General features: G+C 47.0%; 1 protein-coding gene across 1 annotated transcript in view; it reads right to left on the bottom strand.

The window, feature by feature from the left end:
• LOC115481022 (ephrin type-A receptor 7-like) overlaps positions 1-27,807 on the bottom strand; it is a 150,578-nt gene that overhangs the window by 81,614 nt on the left and 41,157 nt on the right. Inside the window, 2 exon segments of the mRNA XM_030220006.1 lie at positions 2,848-3,183; positions 6,677-6,832. Of these exon segments, the coding sequence (XP_030075866.1) occupies positions 2,848-3,183; positions 6,677-6,832 (492 nt within the window).

Raw genomic sequence — 27,807 nt, 5'->3', positions numbered from 1 at the left:
ATGCCAAGCCCCTCTAGCCGAACAGGTCTCCTCTGCGAGTCTCACCTGTGCTGCCAGAGGAACGCTCTCAAGTCGGTAGCGCACTTCAGCCACCAATGTCGGCACTCCTGCACACGCGAAAGAGGGAGGGTCATGGGCGTAATGGGGGCGTTCCTAAAATTAATACCCGTTGTTACAGAATAACGGGGATGCATATATTTGCATCACGTTTCAGCTGGTGCAAATGACCACTCCTGAAGTTAGGCACGATTCTCGGGCATAAGAGCTATTCTATAAACCGTGCTTAACTTTAAGCCTGGCTTATAGAATAGTGTGGGGGGGAGGGGGTGGAGCGCCATATACAGAATCTAGCCCAGAAAGCTTATGCTGCCTAATTTTCAAAGAAAAACTACATGGGGAGTCTGAAAATGAGCCCTTTGCAAACCACAAGGGAGTCACTCAAAATTGTCCCCTTTACATCTATAGCAAAAATGTTCTGTGCACATGCAACTATCTCAAGAACCGACAAAAAAAATTGGCATTAAGCAGATACCCCCTCATTCTGGAACTTAAATCCTACATTTATATGCCAAGTACATGCGTAAAGCTGCACAATACCCAGCACTGACGTGCGTACCTGTCACAATCATGCAAGTAGTGTTAACCGGGCTAAGCAGAATTCTATAAGTCTAGCGTGTAAATGAACGTAAGAACATAAGCATTGCCATACTGGGTCAGACTGAAGGTCCATCAAACCCAGTATCCTGTTTCCAGCAGTGGCAAATCCAAGTCACAAGTACTTAGCAAGATCCCAAAACAGTACAATACATTTTATGCTGCTTATTCTAGAAATAAGCAGTGGATTTTCCCAAGTCCATCTTAATAATGGCTTGTGGACTTTTCTTCTAGGAAGATATCAAAACCTTTTTTTTTAAACCCTGCTAAGCTAACTGCTTTTACCACATTCTCTGGCAACAAATTCCAGAGTTTAATTACATGTTGAGTGAAGAAATATTTTTTCCGATTCATTTTAAATTTACTACATTGTAGATTCATTGTGTCGTGCCCCCTAGTCCTAGTATTTTTGGAAAGAGTAAACAAGCAATTCACGTCTACCCGTTCCACTCCACTCATTATTTTATAAACCTCTATCATATCTCCCCCTCAACAGTCTCTTCTTCAAGCTAAACAGCCCTAGCCACTTTAGCCTTTCCTCATAGGGAAGTCGTCCCATCCCCTTTATCATTTTCTTCGCCCTTCTCTGTACTTTTTTCAATTCCGCTATATCTTTTTTGAGATGCGGTGACCAGATCTGCACACAGTGTTCGAATTTTGGTTGTACCATGGAGCAATACAAAGGCATTATAACATCCTCATTTTTGTTTTCCATTCCTTTCCTAATACCTAACATTCTATTTGCTTTCTTAGCCGCCACCGCACACTGAGCAAAAGGTTTCAACATATCATCAACAATGACACCTACATCCTTTTCCAGGGCAGTGATGCTAATGTAAGGGGTGTGCGTAGGGGACGGGAGCCTGAGTGTGTCCAACATTTACGCACACAAGTTATGGTATTCTGTTACGTTTAGCACCTGAGAACTGGATAGTGGCGTGCACAGCAGGGGCGTAGCTACATGGGGCCACGGGGGCATGGGCCCCCACAGATTACGCCCTGGCCCCCTCTGCATTTGACCGCCGCCCGCCCCGCTGCCACATCAGGTACCTTGTTTGCTGGCGGGGGTCCCCAATCCCCGCCAGCCGGAGTCTTCTTCATGCATGTAGCCCCGTGCAGGACGTAAGGCATCAGAAACAGATGATCACACCACAAAGGCGCCGGAGTCGACTGGCGCTGAAGAAGACTCTTCGGCTGATGGGGATTGGGGACCCCTGCCAGCAAACAAGGTACCTGATACAGAGGTGGGGGGTTTGCGGTTGCGGCGGCGGAGGGGGGTCAGCGGCGGGAGGAGGCAGCTAAACAGTGCCCCCCCACCTCTGGCTCTGCCCCCCCCCCTCCTGCCAAGGTCTGGCTAAGCCCCTGGTGCACAGTTACATGTGCTAATAACACGACATAAGCAGACGAACCTAAATGTAAGCCTGTTTCTGTCAACTTACACTAGTAAATCGATAAAAAAATACTTCCATGAATGTAATTGTGCTCAGTGCGTATACATCCAACGCCCAGTTACACAATTGCCTCGTACTGACTGCAATATGCGCTGGTGCATCCTGAGCTAACGTAGCTGGGAGCCGAAGGGCTGTCCTCATTCCCTAAGGTGCTGGAAAAGTAAAGATGCAACATTTTCAAGGTGTATTTTTCTCATTAAACACTGTATAATGGCAAAAATTTATAGCACCGTTAACAAGTGAACCCATGTCATCTGGAAAGACAGAGCCAGCTCTGGTTTTACTCCCCTTCCACCCTACCCCCACCCATGGCAAACTTATTACATAGATGATAAACAAATAACTAGATGCAGGGCCGCTGAGAGGAAGGGCAAGATTCCCCAGGCCTGGCCTCCAAGGGGGGTGGGGGGGGGGGGAACCCGGCACCAGCAAAGTTTCGAGGGAGCAGAAGCTTCTTCCTGCCTGCCTGCTTCCGCTGGGTCCGTTTTTCTCCTGCTCCTGTGTGCCAGGACCCAGATGATTGCATTAACGTGATAACCCAGGTCCTGGAACAAAGGAACAGAAGACAACAGACCAAGGGAAGAGTAGACACAGAAAGGTAAGGGGGTGGGGCGGCAGCCTGAGTATGGGTGGAGCAGGTGGAGGGGGGGCAGTCTTGCCCTGGGCCCGGCTGTGTCTTTCGGCGGCCCTGACTAGATGACCCACCAGAAAAGAGACAAGAATGATAGTTATTGCACAGTACCTGATAGGCTGGGAGAGATGCTGACTTCCACATATTGCCGTGAAAAAGCACTGAATTCAGACACTCCGTTCACCGCTTCGACTCGGATTGTATAGTTCACATGTGGTAATAAATTCACCACGCTAACCGTCTGGTCAACCAATCCCACCTGCTGAGGCACAAAACCAACGCTACCTCCACATGCCTCGCACTGTCTCAAGGCAAAGGTGCATCGGTCACACAAAACGTTATAGGTGACGTCGCTGCGCCCCCCAGAGTCCGTGGGCGCACTCCATTCCAGGATGAGGGTGGAGTGCTTCACACTGTGCACGAGATTCCTTGGGGCAGATGGGGGACCTGAGAGGAAAATAAAAGTGAGAATCTTGAGAAAGGATTAAAAATACGGAAGATGAACGGAGCAGAGTTACTAAAAAAACCTTGTTCCAGTACCAAGGTTGTTACTGTGACATTTTCACCCACAAATCTGGTGCAAATTTTCCACCACTGAAAATGGTTGGTAAATATGCACCTGGAAATCCACGCATCCACTTTATGCAAGAAGGCCAAAAAAAAAAAAAAAAGGTTGGGAAGCCCACCCAGTAAAAAATAATCCCGTTTTAAATATACGTAGAACAGATCAGCTTTATAGGCCAACTGGACTTACGGGTGCTGGACCATAGTGTTAAATATCCCAGTATAAGAGCCAAAAGAGACAGATTATGTGAACTCAGACGACAGTTTAGCCACTGAAGCCTCAATGCTCAGAAGCAAACACAGGTGCTAAATTAGCACCCACGTTAATGAGCGCAAATGCTCAGACGCTCTAGCGTGGGAAACAGCCACCGCTCCAGAAATTAGAGTAAAATGCATATTAATTAGGTTATTTCCTATTCCCTCCCAATACTCAGAGAACAACACACAAAACAAACCCAACCTTACCACTGTCAAAAATTAAGGCCAGCCCTTGGAGCAGGTATTTTCTTTAAAAATTGCAGGTTTTTATACAATTTGGAAACAGAAGGAAGCCCATGCAAGCCCCTAAGCACAACTAGTGAGAAACAAACTCTCTTCCTGTACATTAATGGCCCTGAGCTATTTAAATGACTTTATCATATCCCATCTCTCCAGCCTCTCTTCCAGCTTGTACATGGTGAGGTTCATAAGCTTGTCCCTAATATGTTTTATGTCGAAGACCGCTTACCAATTTTGTACCTTCCCTCTGGACCGACTCCATCCTGTTTACATCTTTCCGTAGGTGCGGTCTCCAGAATTGCACACAGTACTCTAAATGGGGCATCACCAGAGACCTATACAAGGGCACCATCACCTCTTTCTCTTCCTGCTGCTCCTCCCTCTCCTTATGCACCCAAGCATCCTTCTGGCTGTGTCCGTCACTTTTTCTACCTGTTTGGAAACTTTAAGGTCAACCACCATGGTGATATTTAAGTCACCGCGGGGGTTATATAGTAACTAGTAAAAAAGGCCCGTTTCTGTAGGAAAGGAAACGGGCGCTAGCAAGGTTTTCCTCCCCCCCCCCTCGCTCTGTCCCTGTGTCCCGTCCAAGTCCCACGGCCCCCTTTCCTCCCCTCCGATTTCCATGGCTTCCTCCCTCCCTCTGTCACTGTCCTTCACTCTGTCCTCCCAGTCCTCCCTCCGAGTTCCAGTCCCCCCTCCCCCCATCGTGCACGTCGCCCCCCCCCTCCAAAATCGCCAACCCCCCTTCTCTTACCGGGGTCCCGGCAGCAGCATTGAAGAGCAAGCAGGCTCAGCGAGTCTGCTGCCTTCCCTTCTGTTCGCTCTGAGCTGTGGACTCTGGTCCCGCCCTCATTTCCTGTTTCCACAAGGGCGGGAGCAGAGTCACAGCTCAGAGCGAACAGAAGGGAAGGCAGCAGACTCGCTGAGCCTGCTCGCGCTTCAATGCTTCCAGGCCAGTGACGTCAGAGTTATCTACTGCATGAAGCAGACCACCTCCGGCGGAAGCCACGGTCCCAGGCAGCTTCAGAACGTTGGAGGTGAGAATTATTATATAGGATGAGATGCAAAACAGCTCATTACTATGTACAAAAAAACCATAATGGAACCTACAGTGTGCGCTGGATTCATTCTGCAGGTTGCATTACGGGCATAAAATGATGGTGGTCCAAGGTGATCCCCGGTCACTCCTGCCCTGCCGGTATCATCTCCAAAATGGTGCCCCTAGCTGTAGTTTCACGATGCTACCACTAGGAGTCATGCTGCCTCATACGCAATATACTGCTAGGGGCACCATTTTGGAGTCAGTGCCAGCAGGGCAGAAGTGACGGGGATTGCTCCTGGGCAAGAACCAGTGGAGCACCAGATAGGCCCTAGTAGATGGTGGGGGTCCATTTGGGGGGAAGGGGAGTGCAAACGGCACTTGCCTCTCTGGAATAACGCTGCTTGTGAGATGGCTTACAAGCGGCATTACTTAATCACTATTGGTAGTCAGCAACCTGCAGAGGTTGCCAACTTCTGTGGGAAATCAAGGCCCAGAAAAAGTTCACCTTTTACTGTACCTTGATAACACTCCCCCCCCCCCAAAAAAAAAGTAACATTTGAGCACGTGTGTTCTAAAATCCCTTGTCTCACTCACAGAAACACTTTATTGTTTCGTGTGCCGCAGAATTCTTGGAGGCAGATTCAGGATAAAGACCTCAAAGTCAAACCACCAGGGACTCAGAAGTGCAAAAAAAAAAATAATGCTGTTTGCATATCATAACGATGGGCTAAAAAGAGAAAAAAACAACTGATTTTATTTGTTGTGCTTTCCTGTATATAAAAGCAGAGCTTAATCTGCCGATGTGATTCTGTTCGCAGCTACAAGTCACAGGAAATGTGCATGAATTTAAATGATGAGAACTCTGTCATGGGATTTACACACAGGGTAGCTCATTATTTCCCCTTTTCATGTATTTATTTCCCCAGGAACTCAGTGGCATTCATTCTGAAATGCAAAACTCCATGCACAAGGTCTCGGCATAAATAATGATTTTTTTCCAGTGAGCAGTGGAAGTGACAAAAGAGTCGCAGCCAGCCAGAAGTTTTTCACATTCCTGTAGGAATAACTATCCAAGTGGATGTTTATATTCCCGACCAGGGCCGCCGAGAGGGGGGGACAGGGGGGGACAAATGTCCTGGGGCCTGGGCCTCCAGGGGGGCCTGGCGCCACCGCCGCCTGGCACGCCCTCCGTCGCCGCCTGGCCCACCCTCCGTCACTCCCAGAACTAACCTTAAGCCTCCTTTCACTTCGCAGCAAGCAGCAGCAGGTCAGGCCACTCCTTCCTTCCATGTCCCGCCCTCGCCTGACGTAACATCCGCGAGGGCGGGGTACGGAAGGAAGGAGGAGAGGTCTGCCCTGCCGCTGCTTGCTGCGAAGTGAAAGGAGGCTTAAGGTTAGTTCTGAGGGCCCGGCCCTATAGCGGGTGGAGGGGGGCCCGGCGACCTCGGGTGGGTGGGCGGTGGGGGGGGCCGGCTATCTCGGGTTGTCGGCGACCTCGGGTGGGCGGGGCCTGGTGACCTCGGGTGGGGGGGGGGCCTGGTGACCTCGGGTGGGGGGGGGGCCCGGGGGCGGCCTTGTCCCGGGCCCGGCTCCGGCTCTCGGCGGCCCTGTTCCCGACAACCCAGTTTCCACAGCCTTAGTTCCTTAAGAGTTTCTTAGTTTTAGGGGGGGGGGGGGGGGTTGTCTCCTTTATTCTGTCTCCTGTACTGGGCAAACAAGAGAAGCTGGCTGAAATTCTGAACTGGTTTACACATGGCATAAGTGTGTGCTGAGCATCTGAAGAATTGTGGTTGTGAAAATCTGCAGAAGGCCTGAGTTTTACCAAGCACTTACGCGTGCAGGGGGCAGACGGGGGATCCAGCGGAGACCTGAAGTGATTCCTCTTACAGATGCACAAAGAGGCAGCTTCCGTCTGAGTATAACTGTTCTCGGGGCAGAGAAAGCAGCGAGGCATCCGAGCAGAGAACTTAAACGATCCAGGGGAGCAAGCTGCAGAGAGAGAAAGAAAAATCTTTCACCAGACTGGTGCACACAGATTTATAAATCGTCTGCCCCTTTTCACAGGAAGGTAAAGTGACCTGATGACATTCCCTCTCCCACAACACAATCAAATACTTAAGTTCCTGGCCATTATGGATAGAGCGAGACCGTCCTGGTTTTACCTCATGCATTTGTAATTTGGCAGCTCTGCTTTAAGAAGTTCTATGATTAGAATATGATAAACTTTCTTTATATTAACATGTATTTACTACTACTACTACTTGACATTTCTAGAGTGCTACTAGGGTTACGCAGCGCTGTACAGTTTAACAAAGAAGGACAGTCCCTGCTCAAAGGAGCTTACAATCTAATGGACAAAATGTGCAGACAATCAAATTGGGGCAGTCTAGATTTCCTGAATAGAGGTATAATGGTTAGGTGCCGAAGGCGACATTGAAGAGGTGGGCTTTGAGCAAGGATTTGAAGATGGATAGGGAGGGGGCTTGGCGCAAGGGCTCAGGGAGTTTATTCCAAGCATAGGGTGAGGCGAGGCAGAAAGGGCGGAGCCTGGAGATGGCGGTGGTGGAGAAGGGTACTGAGAGGAGGGATTTGCCCTGTGAGCGGAGGTTACGGGTGGAAACGTAAGGGGAGATGAGGGTAGAGAGGTAATGAGGGGCTGCAGACTGAGTGCATTTGTAGGTTAGTAGGAGAAGCTTGAACTGTATGCGGTACCTGATCGGAAGCCAGTGAAGTGACTTGAGGAGAGGGGTGATATGAGCATATCGGTCTAGGCGGAAGATAAGATGTGCAGCAGAGTTCTGAACGGATTGAAGGGGGGATAGATGGTTAAGTGGGAGGCCAGTGAGGAGTAGGTTGCAGTAATCAAGGTGAGAGGTATTTAATGACTAGCTGATAATTCACAGGGAGCTCCTTTTACTAAGCCGCTGTAAAAAGCGGCTTGTGGTAGTGTAGGCGCGAGTTTTGGGCGCGCACAGAAATATTTTTCAGTGCACGTACCAAAAATGCCTTTTTTTTAAACATTTTTTCTGAAAAATGGCCGTGCAGCAAAATCAAAATTGCCGCGCGTCCATTTTGGGTGTCTGACCTTACCGCCAGCCATAGACCTAGCGGTAAGGAATCTGCGTGGTAACAACCTACGCGCGTCAGATGCCACTTGGCGCTTGTCCGCTACGCACGTCCAAAAATAAAAAATATTTTCCAGCCGCGCATAGCGGATGCGCGCCAAAAATGAAATTACCACAAGAAGCACGTGATAGTTGGGCGGTAAGATCATTTTGGCGTGCGTAGAGCCTTACGCGGCTTAGTAAACAGGGGCCCAGGGTTTGCCCGTTTGCGGTCCGCACTGAACTCTGTGGGTAGATGCAGACTATAAGAAATGTAGAGGACATTTTTTGTTCTGCTCAAACCTAGGTTGTGTGTATGCAGAGAGATACAGACACACCAAACGCATAATCTTGCCTCCGCAAAGTCAGTTCTTTCTTCCAATTAAAAAAAAAAACAAACAAGTTTCCATTACTCGAACCACAACCAAAACAACTGAGCCATGAATCCTAGCTGGGCAATGTTTGATAAAGCAGAAGGGTGGTTAATGAGATAACACGGGGAAGGAGGGTTACTAGTTACTGAAGGCTTCTCTGTTCAATTAAAACCCTTTCGTCACACTGTTAAGCCGCCCCAAATTTTCCAGAGATGTCACAGATCACTCTCTGCACATCATAGCGTTAGAGTCCTTCACCTGTTTATCCTAAAGACATCTCCACATATACTTAAAAAGTCGAGGAACTCCAACTATGAAAAAGAAGTTTAACGGAGAAGGTTATTCCCAGGTAAAAAGCTGTGGAAAAAACCACTTTCGCTGTATGAGAGAAACACAGCAGCTGTCTGGTCATTGCTTTCTTCCAGCTGCCAGCCACAGAGGACGACCACCTGTAGAATCTCACTCCTTATGCAAGACAGTTTCTTTCCTCTTACTCCATCCTCCCAGATAACTGAGCCAGTGAGATTCCTTTTTAGTTCATTCACATCCACCAACCCTCCCACATTCAACCATCAAGGTTGCTCAATAATCCAAACTACTACCAAAAGCATAATGACTGCTAACCAGCAGCCAGCCTCACAGTAGCGTAGCCAGAGAGCAGATTTTGGGTGGGCCTAAGGGGGTAATGGGTGGGCACTAACTGTCCTCTCCACTTCTGACCTGCCCCCACATCTCCTTGATGTCCCCCCCTCCCCACACTCAACTTTTAAAAGAAACTATAAGACCTGAGCTGGTGGGATTCCCTGAAGGCACCCAGAAACTCCCATGCACAGTTCGGCAGTCAGCAGCTGCTTCCTGAGCCCACTGACGCTGGTACTTTGCGCATGTTCAGTGTACTGCTATTGGGTGGCCTGTGCCAACCTAGGTCTACCTGTGGCTACACCACTGCAGCCTCCTAGCTCCCCACAATACCCCCCCCCCCAAACTACCACCAGTTGATCACAGTGATCCATCAATGCTACCCAGGCAGCCAACCCTCTTAGATCACTGGAGTACCCCTTGCCAGTAAGGTTTTCAGGATATCCACCATGCTTGGAACAAATTCCCTGAGCCCATACGCCAGGCCCCCTCCCTACCCATCTTCAAATCATTGCTCAAAGCCCACCTCTTCAATGTCGCTTTCGGCACCTAATCACAACACCTCTACTCAGGAAATCTAGACTACCCCAACTTGACATTTCATCCTTTAGAGTGTAAGCTCTTCTGAGCAGGGACCGTCCTTAGTTATTAATTTGTACAGCGCTGCGTAACCCTAGTAGCGCTCTAGAAATGTTAAGTAGTAGTAGTAATATGCATGAACTTGATTTGCATAACACTGTCTCCATTATATGCAAATCTCTTTCATGCATATTCAGTTGTGGATATCCTGAAAACCTGACTGGCAAGGGGTACTCCAGGACCGGATTTGGGAAACACTGTCCTAGATCCCCCACAGTAACCCACCACCATTCCATTAATCACAGTTATCCATCCAACATAAGTGTCGACTTGGCAAAGGAACCATACAAAAGCGTATAAATGGCCTGTTCTAATATTATGACCAGCGTAAAAGTACGTGTGACGACACGTACCCTGCTGGTAGGCAAATACAGGGGTAGAGTACTGGCAAAGCATGGGCGGAGTTTGCAAGCAGGCACATATAGGGCTGCTTTACCAATTAGCGGCACGCTGAATGCGAACAAACCCATTCTATTCCCATGGGCTTCTTTGCATTCAGCACTGCTAATTGGTAGCTGAGCTTTGTAAAAGGAACCTATAGATTATAAAGAGGCTTATTTTCAAAGCACTTTGGGAGGCTAAGTTCCATAGGTTTCTATGGAACTTTGGGAGGCTAAGTGCTTTGAAAATATGCCTCAAAGTAGGCTAATTCATACACATATTTAAATAATCTAGGAATGGCCATTTACACTTTCTCTTGAGAAGGTGCACAATGTCCACACCTGAGATGTAGGTGTGACTATTTTTCTGCTTAATAGTTTATAAAGACACACAGGCCTCTATCAGTCATTATAACATAGCACTGTAGGTGTCTACTTGCCTTCGTATATCACGCAGAGCTTTATAAAAAATTACCCTCCTTGCAAGTCTGTAGATTTTATTAAAAAAGAAAAAAAAACACACACACACATGTATATCACATTACCCAAAGTTTTGACTCTGGGAATCACTACACATATAGGAAGGAATTCAATAAGTGGCTGGGTGGGTCGGAATGTACCAGGCGCACATGGGGGCATCACACAGTACATGTGTAGCTTGCGACACTCCTACATGTCCTTATATGTATTTTACAAAACGCTCCGTGTTCAGCAGTGTCCATAGTAAAAACATAGTAACATAGTAAATGACGACAGATAAAGACCTGTACGGTCCATCCAGTCTGCCCAACAAGATAAACTCATTTTACATGGTATGTGATACTTTATATGTATACCTGAGTTTGATTTGTCCTTGCCATTCTCAGGGCACAGACCATAGAAGTCTGGCCAGCACTGTTCTTGTACTAAAGGTTCTGAAGATTCTGGAATCCTAAAGAGTTACAAGATTCTGGAATCCCAGTTAGTAGCAACATTCCATTTAGAACCCCAAAGAGTAACAAATAGTAACATAGTAAATGACAGCAGACAAAGAAGACCTGTACGATCCATCCAGTCTGCCCAGCAAGATAAACTTATTTTACATGGTATGCGACGCTTTATGTGTACCCAACAAGTTTGATTTGTCCTTTCCATTCTCAGAGCATAGACCGTAGAAGTCTTGTACTAAAAGTTCTGAAGATTCTGGAATCCTAAAGAGTTACAAGATTCTGGAATCCCAATTAGTAGCAACATTTCATGTAGAACCCCAAAGAGTAACATAACATAGTAAATGATGGCAGATAAGACCTTATGGTCGATCCAGTCTGCCCAACAAGATAAACTCATTTTACATGGAATGTGATACTTTATATGTATACCAGAGTTTGATTTGTCCTTGCCTTTCTCAGGGCACAGACCATAGAAGTCTGCCCAGCTCTGTTCTTGTACTAAAAGTTCTGAAGATTCTGGAATCCTAAAGAGTTACAAGATTCTGGAATCCCAATTAGTAGCAACATTCCATGTAGAACCCCAAAGAGTAACATAGTAACATAGTAAATGACGACAGATAAAGACCTGAAGTCCATCCAGTCTGCCCAACAAGATAAACTCATTTTACATGGTATGCGATACTTTATACCTGAGTTTGATTTGTCCTTGCCATTCTCAGGGCACAGACCGTAGAAGTCTCTTGTACTAAAAGTTCTGAAGCTAACGTTGAGGTCCCTTAAAATTTACATACCAGCCCATCCCTATCTGTTCAGCCACGATTAGGGTGTAGACCGTGGAAGTCCACCTAGCACTGGTTTTACTCTCCAATTACCAGCGTCACCACCCAATCTCCACTAAGATTCTGTAGATCCTTGTAAAATACCGCTAGAATTAAGCGCACCTCACCCTGCACGTGTCATTTCCAATTTTAACGTTCTATGTAAAATGCACATTATTTTGTGGTAACCCGCATGGCGTTGTAATTTCAACCCAACATTAGTGGTGTAACTGCTTTGAAGCTTTCAAGATGGCACAGCTAGCCCGCCTGGAGGGAGCATGGATAAAACTTGGGCAGGCCAGACTCTTTTGGGCAACAGCTTCATGAATTTTGGTGGCTGTGGGGACGATTACAAACCTTGGTAATAAGGTCTGAAAATAGGAGTCTTTTACTAAGATACACTCATGTTTTTAGAACACGCAAAAATTGTGGGCAGTGGCGTAGCAAGGGGGGGGGGCGCTGGGGGGGGGGTGTCGGCTCCGCTGGTTCCCTGTTCCCTCTGTCCCGGAACAGGTTACTTCCTGTTCCAGGGCAGAGGGAGCAGGGAACCAGCGGAACCGACACCCCCCCCCAGCAGCATGCACACAGCAGGCAAGAATGCACTCGGGGGGGGGGGGCTTGGGTGATGCGCCGAGAGGGAGTGTCATGCTGCACCCGGGGGGGGGGGGGGGTGCGCAGCGGTGAACCGCCCCAGGTGGCAGCCACCCTTGCTATGCCACTGATTGTGGGCGCACTAAATGTTACAGACGCCCATAGGAATGCATTGGCGTCTCTAATGTTTAGCGACCCACAATTTTAGTATTTTGAAAGAAAGTGTTAAGAAAAAATGTAAAAAGAAACAAGAAAGTGTTGGTTGTGGTCAGCAGCTGGTTGTGTTTTAGTTCTCTGTTTTTGCATATTTATGTCTTTTTGTAAATAAGTATTTTGTAAATAAGTATGTTTATTTGGTTATTGTTTATGCTTATATGATGACTGTCTATGTTTTAATTAGAATCCTCTAGGGATAGACAGAATAAAAATCAATATATATAAATGGCGAGTGTCGTACTCACTCGCAAATGCGCAGTAGAGACCCTCTCTGCCCCGCATCAATACGTGATGACGAGGGCGGAACAGAGAGGGTCTCTACTGCGCATTTGCGAGGGACACCGCCGTCGCTGCCGCCACCCACCTTCCACCCGGTTGAGCCCTTGCTCCGCTATTGAAACAGCGAGGGCGCGCAGCACACAGCTCTGCTGAGCTGCCGTTGGCCTTCCTTCTTCTTCTCTGCCTGTGTCCCACCCTCGACGACGTTACGTCACACGAGGGCGGGACACAGGCAGAGAAGAAGGAAGGCCACGGCAGCTCAGCAGTAGAGCTGTGTGCTGCGTGCCCTCGCTGTTTCAATAGTGGAGCGAGGGCCCGACCGGGTGGAAGGTGGGTGGCGACGGCTCCGGGGGGGGGGGGGGGGGGGAACACGAACTCGGAGAGGGAGCAGCAGCGGCGAACTCGGCGACGGGGTGGGGGGGCCTTTCAACCCCCCCCCCCTCCTATACTAGCCCATTTTTACGGGCTGAACGGCTAGTACTTTGAATAAAGGGGCGGAACAGACTGGAAGGTCAACGCTTTAAACAGATGTGGGTCATGCTTCTGACAAATAAAGACAGTGATGGGGAGCAGGTAGAGAAAGAGGGTGCAGAAGTCTAATTTTAAAAATCCAAGATGGGACGGGGAAGTTGATGCTGTGCTATATTGACGTAGATGAACATATAACATTTCTTAGTGGACTAATCGCAACTGAGGAGATCAAACGGGCCAGTTCGGTCTTTCTGTACCTACTTATTTTCTTACTGATTTTATTTGTCCTCATGTGCAGCTCTTCCAAAATCGTCCAGAGCTAACTTATCCACAGCAGGGCATTTCTATAATAATCGATATTGTAGCAGGTTCCCTGGCGTCTCTCATCATCCACCCAATTCTGGTCTAAATACGCCCGATCAATAGCTTTCAAACAGAAGCAATGTTATCTTATCAGCTTTCGGTCGTGCGGCTGAAATTGTTGTTCTTTTTCCAAAAGGATTGTTATCTAGGGCACAGGATCATTAATTTTTATCGCAATCCAGTACTGTTATGCTACAGATGTAATCCGTGGGAAATACTTTGGAAAATTGGCAGCCGACTATAGAAGACAAGGAACAAGTGGAAAAATTAGGAGGGTCATTTATGGTGTTAAATATATATTGGGGGGGGGGGGGAAGGGGGGGGGGGGAGAAAAGGTGAGGCCTACAGAGTCTGGTCCTGAAATCCGCTATCCTACAAGAAAGAAAAAGTGAGAGGTTAAATCAATTTTGAAAGTTTCAGATACTGGTTAATAAATCTTTCTCTGTGCATTCTCAGTTTCTGTATATATTGCAAGGAATAATAAACTCCACTGAGATCATAACTCAGCCTGCAATGAAACATGGGCAACTTCAAGGTCATTCTGCTCTTTGCACTGTACCATAAAAGCCAAAATGTCATCTGATCGTATGAAATAAGAGAAGACCTTCTGCTCCGTTTGAAAAATATAATATACGACATTAACACTTTATCAAATGCTACTTGGCAGCTTCCAACAAAGAGAACTAGGAAAGGGAAGGAAAGAGCCAAACTTTCTCTTAAAAAGTCCTCCTAGCTATGAAATCAGAAACAGTAAATTCCTGTCCCCTTCTTTTGAGCTTTTTTCAAAATTAATCTTTTACATAACAAAATGGTACATAAGTACATAAGTAATGCCACACTGGGAAAAGACCAAGGGTCCATCGAGCCCAGCATCCTGTCCACGACAGCGGCCAATCCAGGCGATTGGGACAAAAACAGTGATAGAATTCTATCACTGTTTTTGTCCCAATCACCTGAACTGGGAGAACGTTTCAGGCATCCACTACCCTTTCAGTGAAAAAGCATCTCCTGATGTTGCTTTTAAGCTTCCCTCCTTGCTGTTTCATTTCACGTCCTCAAGTTCTACAGCTTGCCCTTGCTCATTAATACCTTTCAAGTATTTAAATGTCTGCACCATATCTCAGTGGCTTAGGTACGTGGGGCCACGGGGGCCTGGGCCCCTGTAGATTTGGCCCTAGACCCCCTTTGGCCCTGGACCCCCCAGCCGACAACCCTCTCGACCCCCCTCCCCCCGCCGCCGTCGGCTACCTTTGCTGGCGGGGGATCCCAACCCCCGCCAGCCGAGGTCCGCTTCTTCCAGCGCAAGGCTTCGTTCTGTTTCTGTGAGTCTGATGTCCTGCACGTACAACGTGAAGGACGTCAGACTCACAGAAACAGAACGAAGCCTTGCGCCGGAAGAAGAGGACCTCGGCTGGTGGGGGTTGGGGTCCCCCACCAAAGGTAGCCGATGGCAGAGGCGGGGGAGGGTTGGCGGCGGGAGGGGGGTCAAGAGGGTCGTTGGCAGGGGGGAGTCAAAGTTGGTGGTGGTGGCGGCAGCGGGGGAGTCAAAAATGGGGGGGGGGTCAGCGGCGCCGTGGGGGGCTAAAATGTGCCCCCACACCTTGGGCTCTGGACCCCCCCCCCCCGCCGAAGTCTGGCTACGCCCCTGCCATATCTCCTTGTTCCTCCTCTCCTCTAGGGTATACATATTCAGGTCTTTAAGACCCTTCTCATATGTCTTCTGGTGCAGATCCCCTAGACCACTTTCAGCCTGTTTAGATCCGTAATGGGATATGGGCTCCAAAACTAGACACAGTACCCCAAGGGGCCCTTTTACTAAGGCGCGTAGGCGCCTATGCGCGTCAAACACACATCAAATTGGAACTACTGCGTGCCCCGGGCGGTAATTCCATTGTTGACACGCGTCCAAAACGTGGTAGAAAATATTTTCAATTTTTTTTTTTACCGCGTGGCGCTTACCCGGCAGTTTAAGCGCGATGATGCTTACCACTCAGCGTGCGAGACCTTCCCACTAAGCCAGTGGGTGGCGAGAAGGTCTCAGGTGGAAAATGGACGCGTGCTGGTTTTCATTTTGCCACACGTCCATTTTCTGCCACAAAAAAAGGGTCTTTCTTTTCCAGAGGCGCTGAAAAATGGACCTGCGAGCGTCCACAACACGTGCCTACACCAGTGCAGGCCACTTTTCAGCGCACCTTAGTAATAGGTCCCCCAAGTGAGGCCTCGTCGCCTCTTTGCTGCTACGCCCCTCTCTAGCATCCTTATGGCTCTGGCCACCACTTCTTATAAAAAGAACTATTCTTTAATCAATCAAGAAACACGGTCACTGTTTTAATCCACTTAGAAACATTGAAGTTGTCTAATTAAGAGATCCCTGTGACTGTTGCAATGGGCTTGTGATTACCTTTACAGGGGTTTGCATTCATTACTGTACCTTAAAAAATAATTTATGGCTAGCGTACCTGGGTTTAAAAAAGGTTTGGACAAGTTCCCGAGGGAAAAGTCCATATTGAGATGGACGTGCAAGAAGCCACTGCTTGCCCCAGGATTGGTAGCATGGAATGTTGCTACAATTTGGGTTTCTGTCTGGCCGCTGTTGGAAGCAGAATACCGAGCTAGATGGACCATTGGTCTTTATTTATTTATTTGTTGCATTTGTACCCCACATTTTCCCACCTCTTTGCAGGCTCAATGTGGCTTACATAGTACCGTGAGGTGTTAGCCACCTCCGGTGATGAAACAAATACAGAGTGGAGGAGTGGCCTAGTGGTTAGGGTGGTGGACTGAGGAACTGAGTTCGATTCCCAGCACAGGCAGCTCCTTGTGACTCTGGGCAAGTCACTTAACCCTCCATTGCCTGCCGCATTGAGCCTGCCATGAGTGGGAAAGTGCAGGGTACAAATGTAACAAAAATAAAAAAAAACATTCGAGAATCAAGAGAAGTAGAGTGATATATTGTTCATTGCAGGTTATGGCTTCGTTGTGTTGCTGAGTTCAGTTACTTAAGTTGGATCAGTAGTGTATGCCTTTACGAACAGATCGGTCTTTGGTGATTTCCGGAAATTGAGGTGATCCTGCGTTGTCTTTATGGCTTTCGGTAATGCGTTCTATAGTTGCGTGCTTATATAGGAGAAGCTGGATCCGTAAATTGGTTTGCACTTGAGTCCCTTGCAGCTAGGGTAGTGAAGATTTAGGTATGTTCGTGATGTTCTAATTGTGTTTCTGGTTGGTAGGTCTACGAGATCAGCCATATAACTCGGGGCATCGCCACAGATAATCTTGTGGACCGGGGTGCAGAGTTTGAAAGTAATACGCTCTTTGATTGGGAGCCAATGCAGTTTTTCTCGTAGGGGTTTGGCGCTGTCGAATCGGGATTTACCAAATATAAGCCTGGCTGCTGTGTTTTGAGCAGTCTGTAGTTTCTTTATGAGTAGTTCTTTACATCCTGCAAACAGTCCATTACAATAGTCTGACCCAGTATGGCTATTCTTATGTTCTTATTAATTGATTTAAGGTGCACTAATTGATTTAGCACACCTTAGAGCAAGTTAAATCAATTTAGTGGGGGGAGGGGGGGGGAGTTATCAAGGTACACCTTGTTGTACTATGGGAATCACAAATCTGCAATATCTCCGTGCTGTAGGCTGGTAACTCCCATGGTAAATGAAAATCATGGTTTGCCAGCTACCTTGCAAACAGTATTATTTCAGCAGCCTGGGAACTTCAGGGCTGAAAGCATGGCTCAATGCTCCCAGACCACATCTTATAGGAGTCACAGTGCTGACCCCCCACCCCACAGATCAGTAGTTCCCCCAAAAGACCCTCCAACCCCCATGGGCTTATCAACACATCCCTAGTGGTCAACTCCTGCCCTTGTTGGTGCCTTCCACCTATAAGCTGCCCCTAGTGGCAATCTCGCAGTACTACAAGCTAGGGCTCATGTTTCCAAGCTGCATTCACAGTCCATACCCCGCATTAACTTTCCTCCTTAATGCGCACTAAAAGTCCCCTATTAAAATGAAGTTGTGAAAAATAACTGTAAGCACAGCTACAATCGGAAATGGTTCCTGGAAAAAAAAATTAAACAAATGTTTCTTGCCCGAGCACATCCCCAGTTCTGTATTTCTGTTTTCGGTTGTCAGTAATCCTGCTGTGCCCATCTCATTAGGCTACGAGAAACATCATTATAAATACCCTTCCAGCAAACTTTTCCAGCATAACAAACGCTGGTTTATATCACCGGCTCTCTAATCCGTGCACAGTTTGAAGAGCAATAACTGAACAGGATCTTCAAACCAGACCCGGCAATCAAGAAAGTCACTTATTCGAGATCTCAATAACCCATTCAAGCTGAAGATGTTCTGTTGCTTCAATCAAGGACGCTTTCTTTTCCTGCAGTCAGGATAAACATCACCTCACATGGCACCGAGCCATGCAATCAACCATGCAAATGCATGATTATTAGGTGACTCAATTCATATTATGTGCCGTAAAAATGCACAGCTCTGACAAATGAAATATTATGTATCAGTTAATACAAAGCGCAGGCAAACTATTATTAGATCTAAGGGAGACGGAGTGGAAGAAACATCCGATTTATAAGAAGGCACTCACTAGAATTAATTGGCAACTCAGTGTAATAAATAGGTTATATGTATTTTGATGCTGTGTTTTGTTGCTTTTAATATTTGGATTTAGCTTGCAGCTTTTACAACAGTAGCTCAAGGCAAGTTACATTCAGGTGCAGTAGGTATTTTCATGTACCTAAAGGGCTCGCAATCTAATTTTGTAGCTGAGGTAATGGAGGGGTTTTAGGGGGTCTTTTACTAAGGGGTGCTGGCATTTTTAGCACGCATTCCTAGCCCATTATAAACCATAAAGCTGTATTTCTCTGTTGATCACCCCACCCCTATCCACACCCATCCTGTTAGAATATCAATGATATGCTTTGAAGTCCCCGTGCATACCTCCTACCCAGCCCCATCCTCCCACCCTGTCAGACTGTCATAGTAATGCTTGAATGTTTTCACTTATATACACTGTCAGCTAGCACATTTGCTTATTTCCGATCTGACGAAGAAGGGCAACCTTCGAAAGCTAATCAAGAAATGTATTAAGTTATGTCCAATAAAAAAGGTATCATCTTATTTTCTTTTCCATGTTTTATTTTGTTTGATTTCTATTGATAACCTTAAGAGTGGACTAACACGGCTACCACACTCCTCTACTTAGCACGCATTAAAAATAGGCATGCGCTAAATGTTAAAGACGACCATAGGAATACATTGGCATATGTACATAAGTATTTGCCATACTGGGAAAGACCAAAGGTCCATCAAGCCCAGCATCCTGTTTCCAACAGTGGCCAATCCAGGTCACAAATACCTGGCAAGATCCCCAAAATGTGCAAAACATTTTATACTGCTTATCCCAGAAATAGTGGATTTTCCCCAAGTCCATTTAATAACGGTCTACAGACTTTTCCTTTAGGAAGCCGTCCAAACCTTTTTTAAACTCCACTAAGCTAACCGCCTTTACCACATTCTCTGGCAACGAATTCCAAAGTTTAATTACACGTTGCGTGAAGAAAAGTTTTCTCCGATTTGTTATAAATTTACTACATTGTAACTCCATCGCATGCTCCCTAGTCCTAGTATTTTTGGAAAGCGTAAACAGACGCTTCACATCTACCCGTTGAACTCCACTCATTATTTTATAGACCTCTATCAACTTTAGCGTTTAGCACATGCCTATTTGTAACGTGCACTAAAAATGTCTGCGCACCTTAGTAAAGCCCCCTAAGTGACTTACCCAAAATCACGAGGAGCAGCAGTGGGATGTGAACTAGGCTTCGTTGGCTGTTAAGCCCAATGCTCTATCCACTGGGCTACTCGTCCAATCAGAGGATTATTTTGCACAAAATTTGCCTGTAAAATATTTGATCCTCCACAAAATAAATGTAGAATTAAGTAACGGCCAGTCCCCAGATTATCAATAGCTGCTACTCTAATCAAATGCCAAGGGCTGGGGGTGGGGGCACAGATGGCGATTAAGAGGCTATTACATGGAGCAAGTGTTGGGCATGGTTAGAAGGTGGTCTCTGGTTTGACCTTCGAGTTGGACCTTCTGCTTCCTGGGTCGGCTGGGACTGGGAACACTTCGGAAGTAGCGCTCACAGCCCCTGATTATTGCTTAATTGTGACACCTGGTGACTGTATTCATAACCCATGATCCCCCGCCAAAACTCTCATTGCAATGACCGACTAGGTACAGTTATACACAAACGTTTGGGCACCCTGCTCAAAACCGACACAACCTCTGCATGGTACACAGGGCCGCCGAGAGACTAGGCCAAGCCCGGGAGAAGGCCACCCCACCTCTGCCCCCCCCTGTTCCCGCCTCCGTCCCCTGCCGCCCCCTGTCGCTCCCCCTGCCGCTGCAGTCCGCAGTCTCACCTGCCTGCCTCCACGGCTCCAGGCCCCCTTCATTCAAAGCGGCAGTCGCAGATCGCGTCTCTTCTGGCCTTCCCTCCCTGTGTCCCGCCCTCGTCTGATGTAACTTCCGGTTTCCGCGAGGGCGGGACACAGGGAGGGAAGGCCAGAAGAGATGCGATCTGCGACTGTCGCCTTAAATGCAGAGGCCCGGAGCCGAGGAGGCAGGCAGGTGAGACCAGGGACTGCAGCGCCGGGCCCCCCCCCCCTTGGAGGGCCCGGGGAATTTTGCCCCCCCCCCCCCGCCCCCCCCCCCTCTCGGCGGCCCTGATGGTACATAATTAAACAGCAGGGCCTAACCTTTTGCAAATAACTGGAGAAAACAAAAGGGAGGGGAAAAATCCCTTGAGGGGGTTGTGAATAAAGGCTCATGATCCCAGTTCCCAGCCCTGCTTCCAACTTTTATTTATTTAACCAATGTCTGTCCTGCATTATCTCTAAAATCTGCAGTTGCTCATAAGGGAATACAATGAACGTACGTCTCAAAAACCACATAAAACAGGAATAAAATTCAAGCACAATATTTCACAAGTCAAGTCAAACCATATGCCGAAAAAGCTGTTATTTGTTTTCTAAAAGACGTGATAGATTTTAGCTTTCTAGCAGAGCAGGATGAAAATGCTGGGTCAAAAAAAGTAGGTCACTGTGACCCCAGAAGGCTAGAAAGCTCGGAAAGCACTGCCTCTTTTGAAATTAAATTCTCTAAATTCCCACATTGACTGGTAACCTTATTGATGCTCAACGCACTGACTTACACGCTGTGGCAGTTTAGCATGCACCGATGCTCAGCACAGCTCACACGTTTCATCCTTTTCATGTTCCCATTTGCCAAAATACACATAAGGACATGCAGGGGATGGAACTCCTCTCATAGGTGGAAAGGCTAAAGAGGTTAGGGCTCTTCAGCTTGGAAAAAAGATGGCTGAGGGGGGATATGATTGAGGTCTACAAAATCCTGAGTGGTGTAGAACAAGTAGAAGTGAATCGAGTTTTCACTCTTTCAAAGAGTATAAAGACTTAGGAGGGGGGGACACTCAATGAAATTACATGGAAATACTTTTTAAAACAAATAGGAGGAAATATTTTTTTTTTCACTCAACGAATAGTTAAGCTCTGGAACATGTTGCCAGAGGATGTGGTAACAGTGGTTAGCGTATCTGGGTTTAAAAAAAGGTTTGGACAAGTTCCTGGAGGAAAAGTCCATACGCTGTTACTGAGATGGACATGGGGGAAGCCACTGCTTGCCCTGAGATTGGTAGCATGGAATCTTGCTACTCTTTGGGATTCCGGAATCTTGCTACTCTATGAGATTCCGGAATTTTGCTACTCTTTGGGGTTCCAGAATCTTGATACTCTTTGAGGTTCCGAAATCTTGATACTCTATGGGGTTCCGGAATTTTGCTACTCTATGGGGTTCCGGAATTTTGCTACTCTTTGGGGTTCTGGAATTTTGCTACTGTTTGGGATTCCGCCAGGTGTTTGGGATTCCGCCAGGTACTTGTGACCTGGATTGGCCACTGTTGGAAACAGGATACTGGGCTAGGTGGACCATTGGTCTGCCCCAGTATGGCTATTCTCATGTTCCTATGTCAATTTTGCAACGATAGAACCAAAAAGTCTTTCAAGAGGATGCCACACCCTTAAACATACCTACAGCACATATGAAACAAAATTACCTCCACATCACACTAATTGATATGAGATTCTATATGAAGTTACACATCAGCCACCTCATAACAATGTTGGGGTGAGTATTCAGCTCGCGGCGGTTGGCATACGCCAACTGCTATGGTTAAACTGAACCCAAATATTCAATGGCAGCCATTGGCAGGATCTAGATACCAGCTGGCGCTGAAAATCCAGTTTCAGCCCCAGCCTGGAAGTGTTAACCGCAACATTCATACTGCTAACTGGATAACCCAAGTAATTTCCGTAAATTATTGAAGACCAATTTATTCAAGAAAGTTTACCATAATAACGCACCCTAATTGTCAATTAACAAGATGTACACTGGACTTTCACAATATCTAATTCTTTATTTCCTAATCGCTCATACTAATTTTGAAGTTTAATATTCATGATTGTTTCAAACTAAGTTATCCCGATTTTTATTATAAGATTAACTTTCCTTCCTGAATACGTACTCCATTAACTATGTATTTCTTTTTATCCGGAACTGGTAATCACCATTACGGAAATACGTAAGCCACACTGAGCCTGCAAATAGGTGGGAAAATGTGGAATACAAATGTTGTAAATAAATAAATAAACAAACAAACCTGAGAAAATTAAGACATCTGTTCCTGATTAGTGGTCTTATTACGGCCACTTAACCACATAAATTCCCGAATCCTTGGGGAGTGGAAGTGGACAGTTTTCTCACGCTGAGAAATCAAGTAGATAAAATTATTAAGAACTCATTAATATTCCTGAAAAACTGAGAGCAGTTAGAAAGCTTTTTGAACTAGGTTCAACCCTTAATCCTTTCACAGTTGGACTATTGTTCTGTCATTTTCTTAGGTTGTACCAAGTCTCAGGAATCTCCACTTCAGTTAGTTCAAAATCAGCAGCCAGATTGATTTGTTCTGTGTCTAAATGGGATTCAATAAGTCCCCTACTGATAAGATTACACTGGCTCCCGGTTGAAGCCATGTTGCTTGAATTTTTGCTTATAAGTTTTTATATGGAGAATTACCTACGCATATGGCAAATCATTTCCAATTGTCGTCAGGTTTATCCTCAGAAAATACGACAGAAACTACTGGTGGGATTTCCATCCCCGAAACTCATAAAATCTCATAAGTTGTCAGCAGAGGCGTAGCCAGGTTTTGACATCAGGGGGAGCAGATTTTTGTAAAATAGGCGCCAGTGCGAGGCTGAAGGGCCGGGAGAGAGGAAAGGGTTAAAATCCTCATAGGCATATTATGTGTGGTCAGTGACTCAGTTGTTTGGTGAGGCAAAGTTTAATATAAAATCCATGCTGCTGTGTGGCGGCTCAGCAGCAGGTGAGGTGGGCGCCGTTTTCATTTGAAATCTGATTGGGGGAGCGGCCGCTCCCCTTGCGCCCCACCTAGCTACGCCACTGGTTGTCAGGCAATTCATTACCCTACCAGGCACCTCTAATCTGGAACGGTCATCGTTTATCTATTAGGTGAACTACAGATTTCCTTTTGCTTTCGAAAACTAGTGAAAATGTTTTGGTTAGAAAATACGTATCAGGCCTGTAATGGAGCTTCGGGTATCCGATGTCATTTTAGTCAATATCTTTTAATTGTCGTTCTGATTTTATCATTTTTATTTTGATGTAATTCCTACTTACTGACTAGTTGCTCTTTTTGTTAGTTGCTTTGAACCCGGATGGTAACTGCAGGTTATAAGATCATCTTTAACAAAATAAAGATGACAGAAGCCAGGAAATACTACTACTACTTAACATTTCTGGAGCGCTACTAGGGTTACGCAGCGCTGTACAATTTAACAAAGAGAGACAGTCCCTGCTCAAAGAGCTTACAATCTAATAGATAAGAGTGAGACAAATATAGGACAATCAAGCCATTGTGACATCACTGATGAGGTTGGCTCTTAGGCATTGGTGGAATGAGGCATTATGACATCACAATCTCAGCTCTGGATACCAGAGACTGAAACTCTTCACACTAAGGGGGGAAGTGGGCCAAGTATAGGAGACAGTCGAGCCATTGTGACATCACTGATGAGGTTGGCTCTTAGGCATTGGTGGAATGAGGCATTATGACATCACAATCTCAGCTCTGGTTAAATCACTGCTATATGTAATACTACTACTACTACTACTACTTAACATTTCTGGAGTGCTACTAGGGTTACGCAGCGCTGTACAAAATAAACAAAGAAGGGCGGTCCCTGCTCAAAGGAGCTTACAATCTAAAGAACGAAATGTCAAGTTGGGCAGTCTAGAAATGACTGAGATCTTTAAACGAGCAGTATGGGAAAAGAGAAGGAAAAAAAAAAAAAGGGCCTATTTCAATTCTCCCCACGTACAAAAAATTGAGTTCCAGAAATAAACAGCTTCAGTTTCTGGTTGTCTGACTGACAGGCAGCAGCCTGCGGAGGTAACATCTGCCGTGTCGAGAGCTCCAGGGAACACGATAAGCTCCAGGCACTTATTGCCTGAAAACTCCTTGTCAAACACGCAGCAAGTCTGTGACAAGTTTGTGTTTAGGGCCGGATTCTATATATGGCGCCTAAAAAAAAGATCAGCGTGGAAGTAAGCGCGTTTCTATAAGACAAGCAAAACAAGCCCATTTCGTGAAAAATGAAACGGGCCCTAGGAAGGCTGTCATCTAAGCGAATTCTCCTCTCTCCCCTGCCCTCCCCTCCATGTCCAGCGATTCTCCCCTCCCCTCCCATCCATGTCCAGCAATTCTCCCCTGCCCTGCCCTCCCCTCCCCTCATAAGTACATAAGTATTGCCATACTGGGAAAGACCAAAGATCCATCGAGCCCATCATCCTGTTTCCAACAGTGGCTAATCCAGGTCACAAATACCCGGCAAGATCCCAAAAATGTAGAAAACATTTTATACTCCATGTCCAGCGACTCTCCCCTCCCTTCCTCTGCCCTCCTATCCCATCTGTGTCCAGCGATTCTCCTCTCCCCGCCCCTCCATACCTCAGGTCACAGCTTGCGTCGCCTCCAGCCTTCCCTCTCACTGCCCCGCCCTCCTCTGACATCATTTCATCTTTACGCAAGGGCAGGGCACTGAGAGGGGAAGGGAACGCTGGAGGCGAGATGACGTCAGCTGATTTGCATGCTGTTACGAACCCAGCCAGCCATCCAAGGAGGCAGAGTTACCAATTATTAAATAGATATAGGCGCGGTGCATAGAATACGCTTAATCGATACCGTAGCGCCTAAATCTACGCGCATCCATGTACGCCAATAAAAATCTGGTGTAAATCTGTGCACGTAGATTTACACTGACCCGTATTCTGTAATTAGACATGGAAATTTTGGAACGTCCATGAAACGCCCATAATTACACCCCTTTTAAGCTACGCGCATTTATTTTGAACCGCACACTTTGCAATTTAGGTACTGTTCTTTATAGAATACGCTTAGCGATTTCCACGCATAAACTGTAATTATTGCCCATTAGTGGTTGTTATTGCTTGCTAAGTGCTGTTAAAAACGCTGATTACCTTGTTATGCCAATTAAGTTACACGCGTATCTCCACGTGGAATCTAGGGCGAGAGGGAGAATGAAGGCACATGGAGGAACGAGGAGGCTCGAGAGGGAGGGAGACTGGGTAGAGAAAGGAAGGAGTCTTTTCCCCTGGGGGATTAGAGAAAAGGAAAAGACTACGATTCACAGCAGCCCGAGTAGGTCCCATGATAGAAACAGGGACTTCAATCCCCAACAGCCCCCAGAGGAGGTCAGGAGAAGGGCAAGAGAAGGGAGTTGGAAAAACCTGTCCCAGAGAGCCAGGATGAGGGAAGGAGTTCTGAGCCCTGCCCAATCAAGGAAATGGAGAGCAGCTGAGCAATGGGTGTGGGGAGGAACCTATGGACTGGCAAGAGGAAGAAAAGGGGGAGGAACTAGAGCAAGAGGAGCCAATGGAGATTGCTGCTCTGAGTAAACTGGAAGGAAAGGAGGTGAAACAGGAGAGGGCTGCTTGGGAGGCGAGCCTGGTAGAAGAAGGGAAAAGGTGGCTATCCCACGAGGGGGGCTGAGAGAACAGGTTTACCACGGAAGGGTCATGCGGGTGGTGGTCAGGGTATAATGCTGGCCTGGTTGGGGGGGGGACCCTTGCCACTCTCCCTAGGTTGATTTCTTTTGAAAGGGAGAGAGGAGGAGTGGTGGGTTTTGAGCATAACTGCTGTACATGAACTGCTGGGAGTCTGAGCCCTTTCTGAGCTACTTTGTTTGAAGAATTACTTTGCATAACTGCTTTATATGAACTGCTGAGATTTTGGAACCTTTTGGGGTTTTTTTTTTGTTTTGAATACTATGCTGTTGAACTGCTATGCTTCTTGAGAAATGCTGTGGTGGGAAGTACCTTTGGAGGAGCAGTTGACACCAGTGGCGTACCAAGGGGGGGGGCGGTGGGGGCGGTCTGCCCTGGGTGCACGCTGCTGGGGGGTGTGCCGCGCGCCTGTCGGTTCTTCGTTTTCATGCTCCCTTTGCCCCGGAACAGGTTACTTCCTGTTCCGGGGCAGAGGGAGCATGAAAATGAAGAGCCAGCAGGTGCGCGGCACCCCCCCCCCCCAGCGGCGTGCACCCGGGGAGGGGGGTTCTTTCGCCGGGGGGGGGCTGCACCTGGGGGGCGGGGCGCATCAGCGATCCGCTCCGGGTGTCAGCCTCCCTAGGAACGCCACTGGTTGACACAAAGGGATTACAATAGGAAAGGAAAGGTTAACCCAGCTAGGGCTCTTCAGATTGGAGAAAAGATGACTTAGGGAATGACCCCGAAGCACGACACTACTTTTGCCTTTAAAATGTCCGCATAAATTTTATGTCAGCATTTTTCCCTAGGCAACAAGTGAAGACAAAGAACAGATTTCCTTTTCCTCCAATTATCAGGGAAAACTCTTTAGGTAAAAACTACCCAGGGGGGTTTGCCTCACTGCAGCTTGTTCCATTATGTGCTGGTACTTCCCGTTAGCTGTATTCACACAACAATTGTCATTTTATTGACAGCAAGTTCAGGTAAATTATTTGCAAACGGGAACCACAGAAAAGAAAGACGTTCGCCTTGCAAATGTAGGCAGGGAAAAAAAAATCCCCTTGGAAATACTATTTAACTAGAACAGTGATTATCAAATCTGTCCTGAGGGAACCTGGGGTTTACAGGATATCCACAATGAATATTCATGAGATTGATTTTCATACACTGCCCTCTGGGTATGCAAATCTATCTCATGAATATTCATTGTAGGTACTGAAAACCTGAATAGCTGGGGTTCCCACAGGACAGGTTTGGGAATCCCCGATCTAGAATCTGAGAAATCTGTAAGCAGAAATAGGTAATTCCTTCCCAGGCGGCTTATTTTGGGGGAGGGGGGGGGTCAATTTACAAAGGCTTGCTGAAAAATGGCTTGCGGTAGTGTAGGCACGGGTTTTGGCCACACGCCGATCCATCTTTCAGAGCGCCTGTGAAAAAGGCCTTTTTTTAAAAAAAGTTTTGCCGAAAATGGATGTGTGGCAAAATGAAAATTGACCTAGCAGTAAAGACTAACGCGGTAACCAGGCGATAGTGACCTACGCACGCCCGAAAATAAAAAATATTTTCCGGACGCACGCCAAAAAATGAAATTACCGCAACAGCCACGCGGTAGTCGGGCGGTAACTCCATTTTGGCGTGTGTTGGGCGCGCGTAGACGCTTACGCGGTTAAGTAAAGAGGACCCCTTGGTTTCTCAGAGCCCCAGTTCTGTATTGAAGTTGCTCTTCCCCACGGACAAGAGACTGGATTTTGGATTTAGTTCAGTGGGATGCGCTGTGTTCCCTGTTTTGGGATACGCTATATGCACTAACTGCAAAGTAATTTTTTTAAGGGGCGTGTTAGGGGTGGAGCGTGGGCATTCCTGCGTTAACCAATTAGCGCCAGTGGCGTTCCTAGGGTCGCTGACACCCGGGGTGGATCACCGATCCCCGGGTGCAGCGCGACCCCCCGGCGAAACGACGGACACCCCC

Source organism: Microcaecilia unicolor, chromosome 11 (assembly GCF_901765095.1).
Source record: "Microcaecilia unicolor chromosome 11, aMicUni1.1, whole genome shotgun sequence".
Taxonomy (NCBI): domain Eukaryota; kingdom Metazoa; phylum Chordata; class Amphibia; order Gymnophiona; family Siphonopidae; genus Microcaecilia; species Microcaecilia unicolor.
This window is presented reverse-complemented; position numbering and strand designations above follow the sequence as displayed.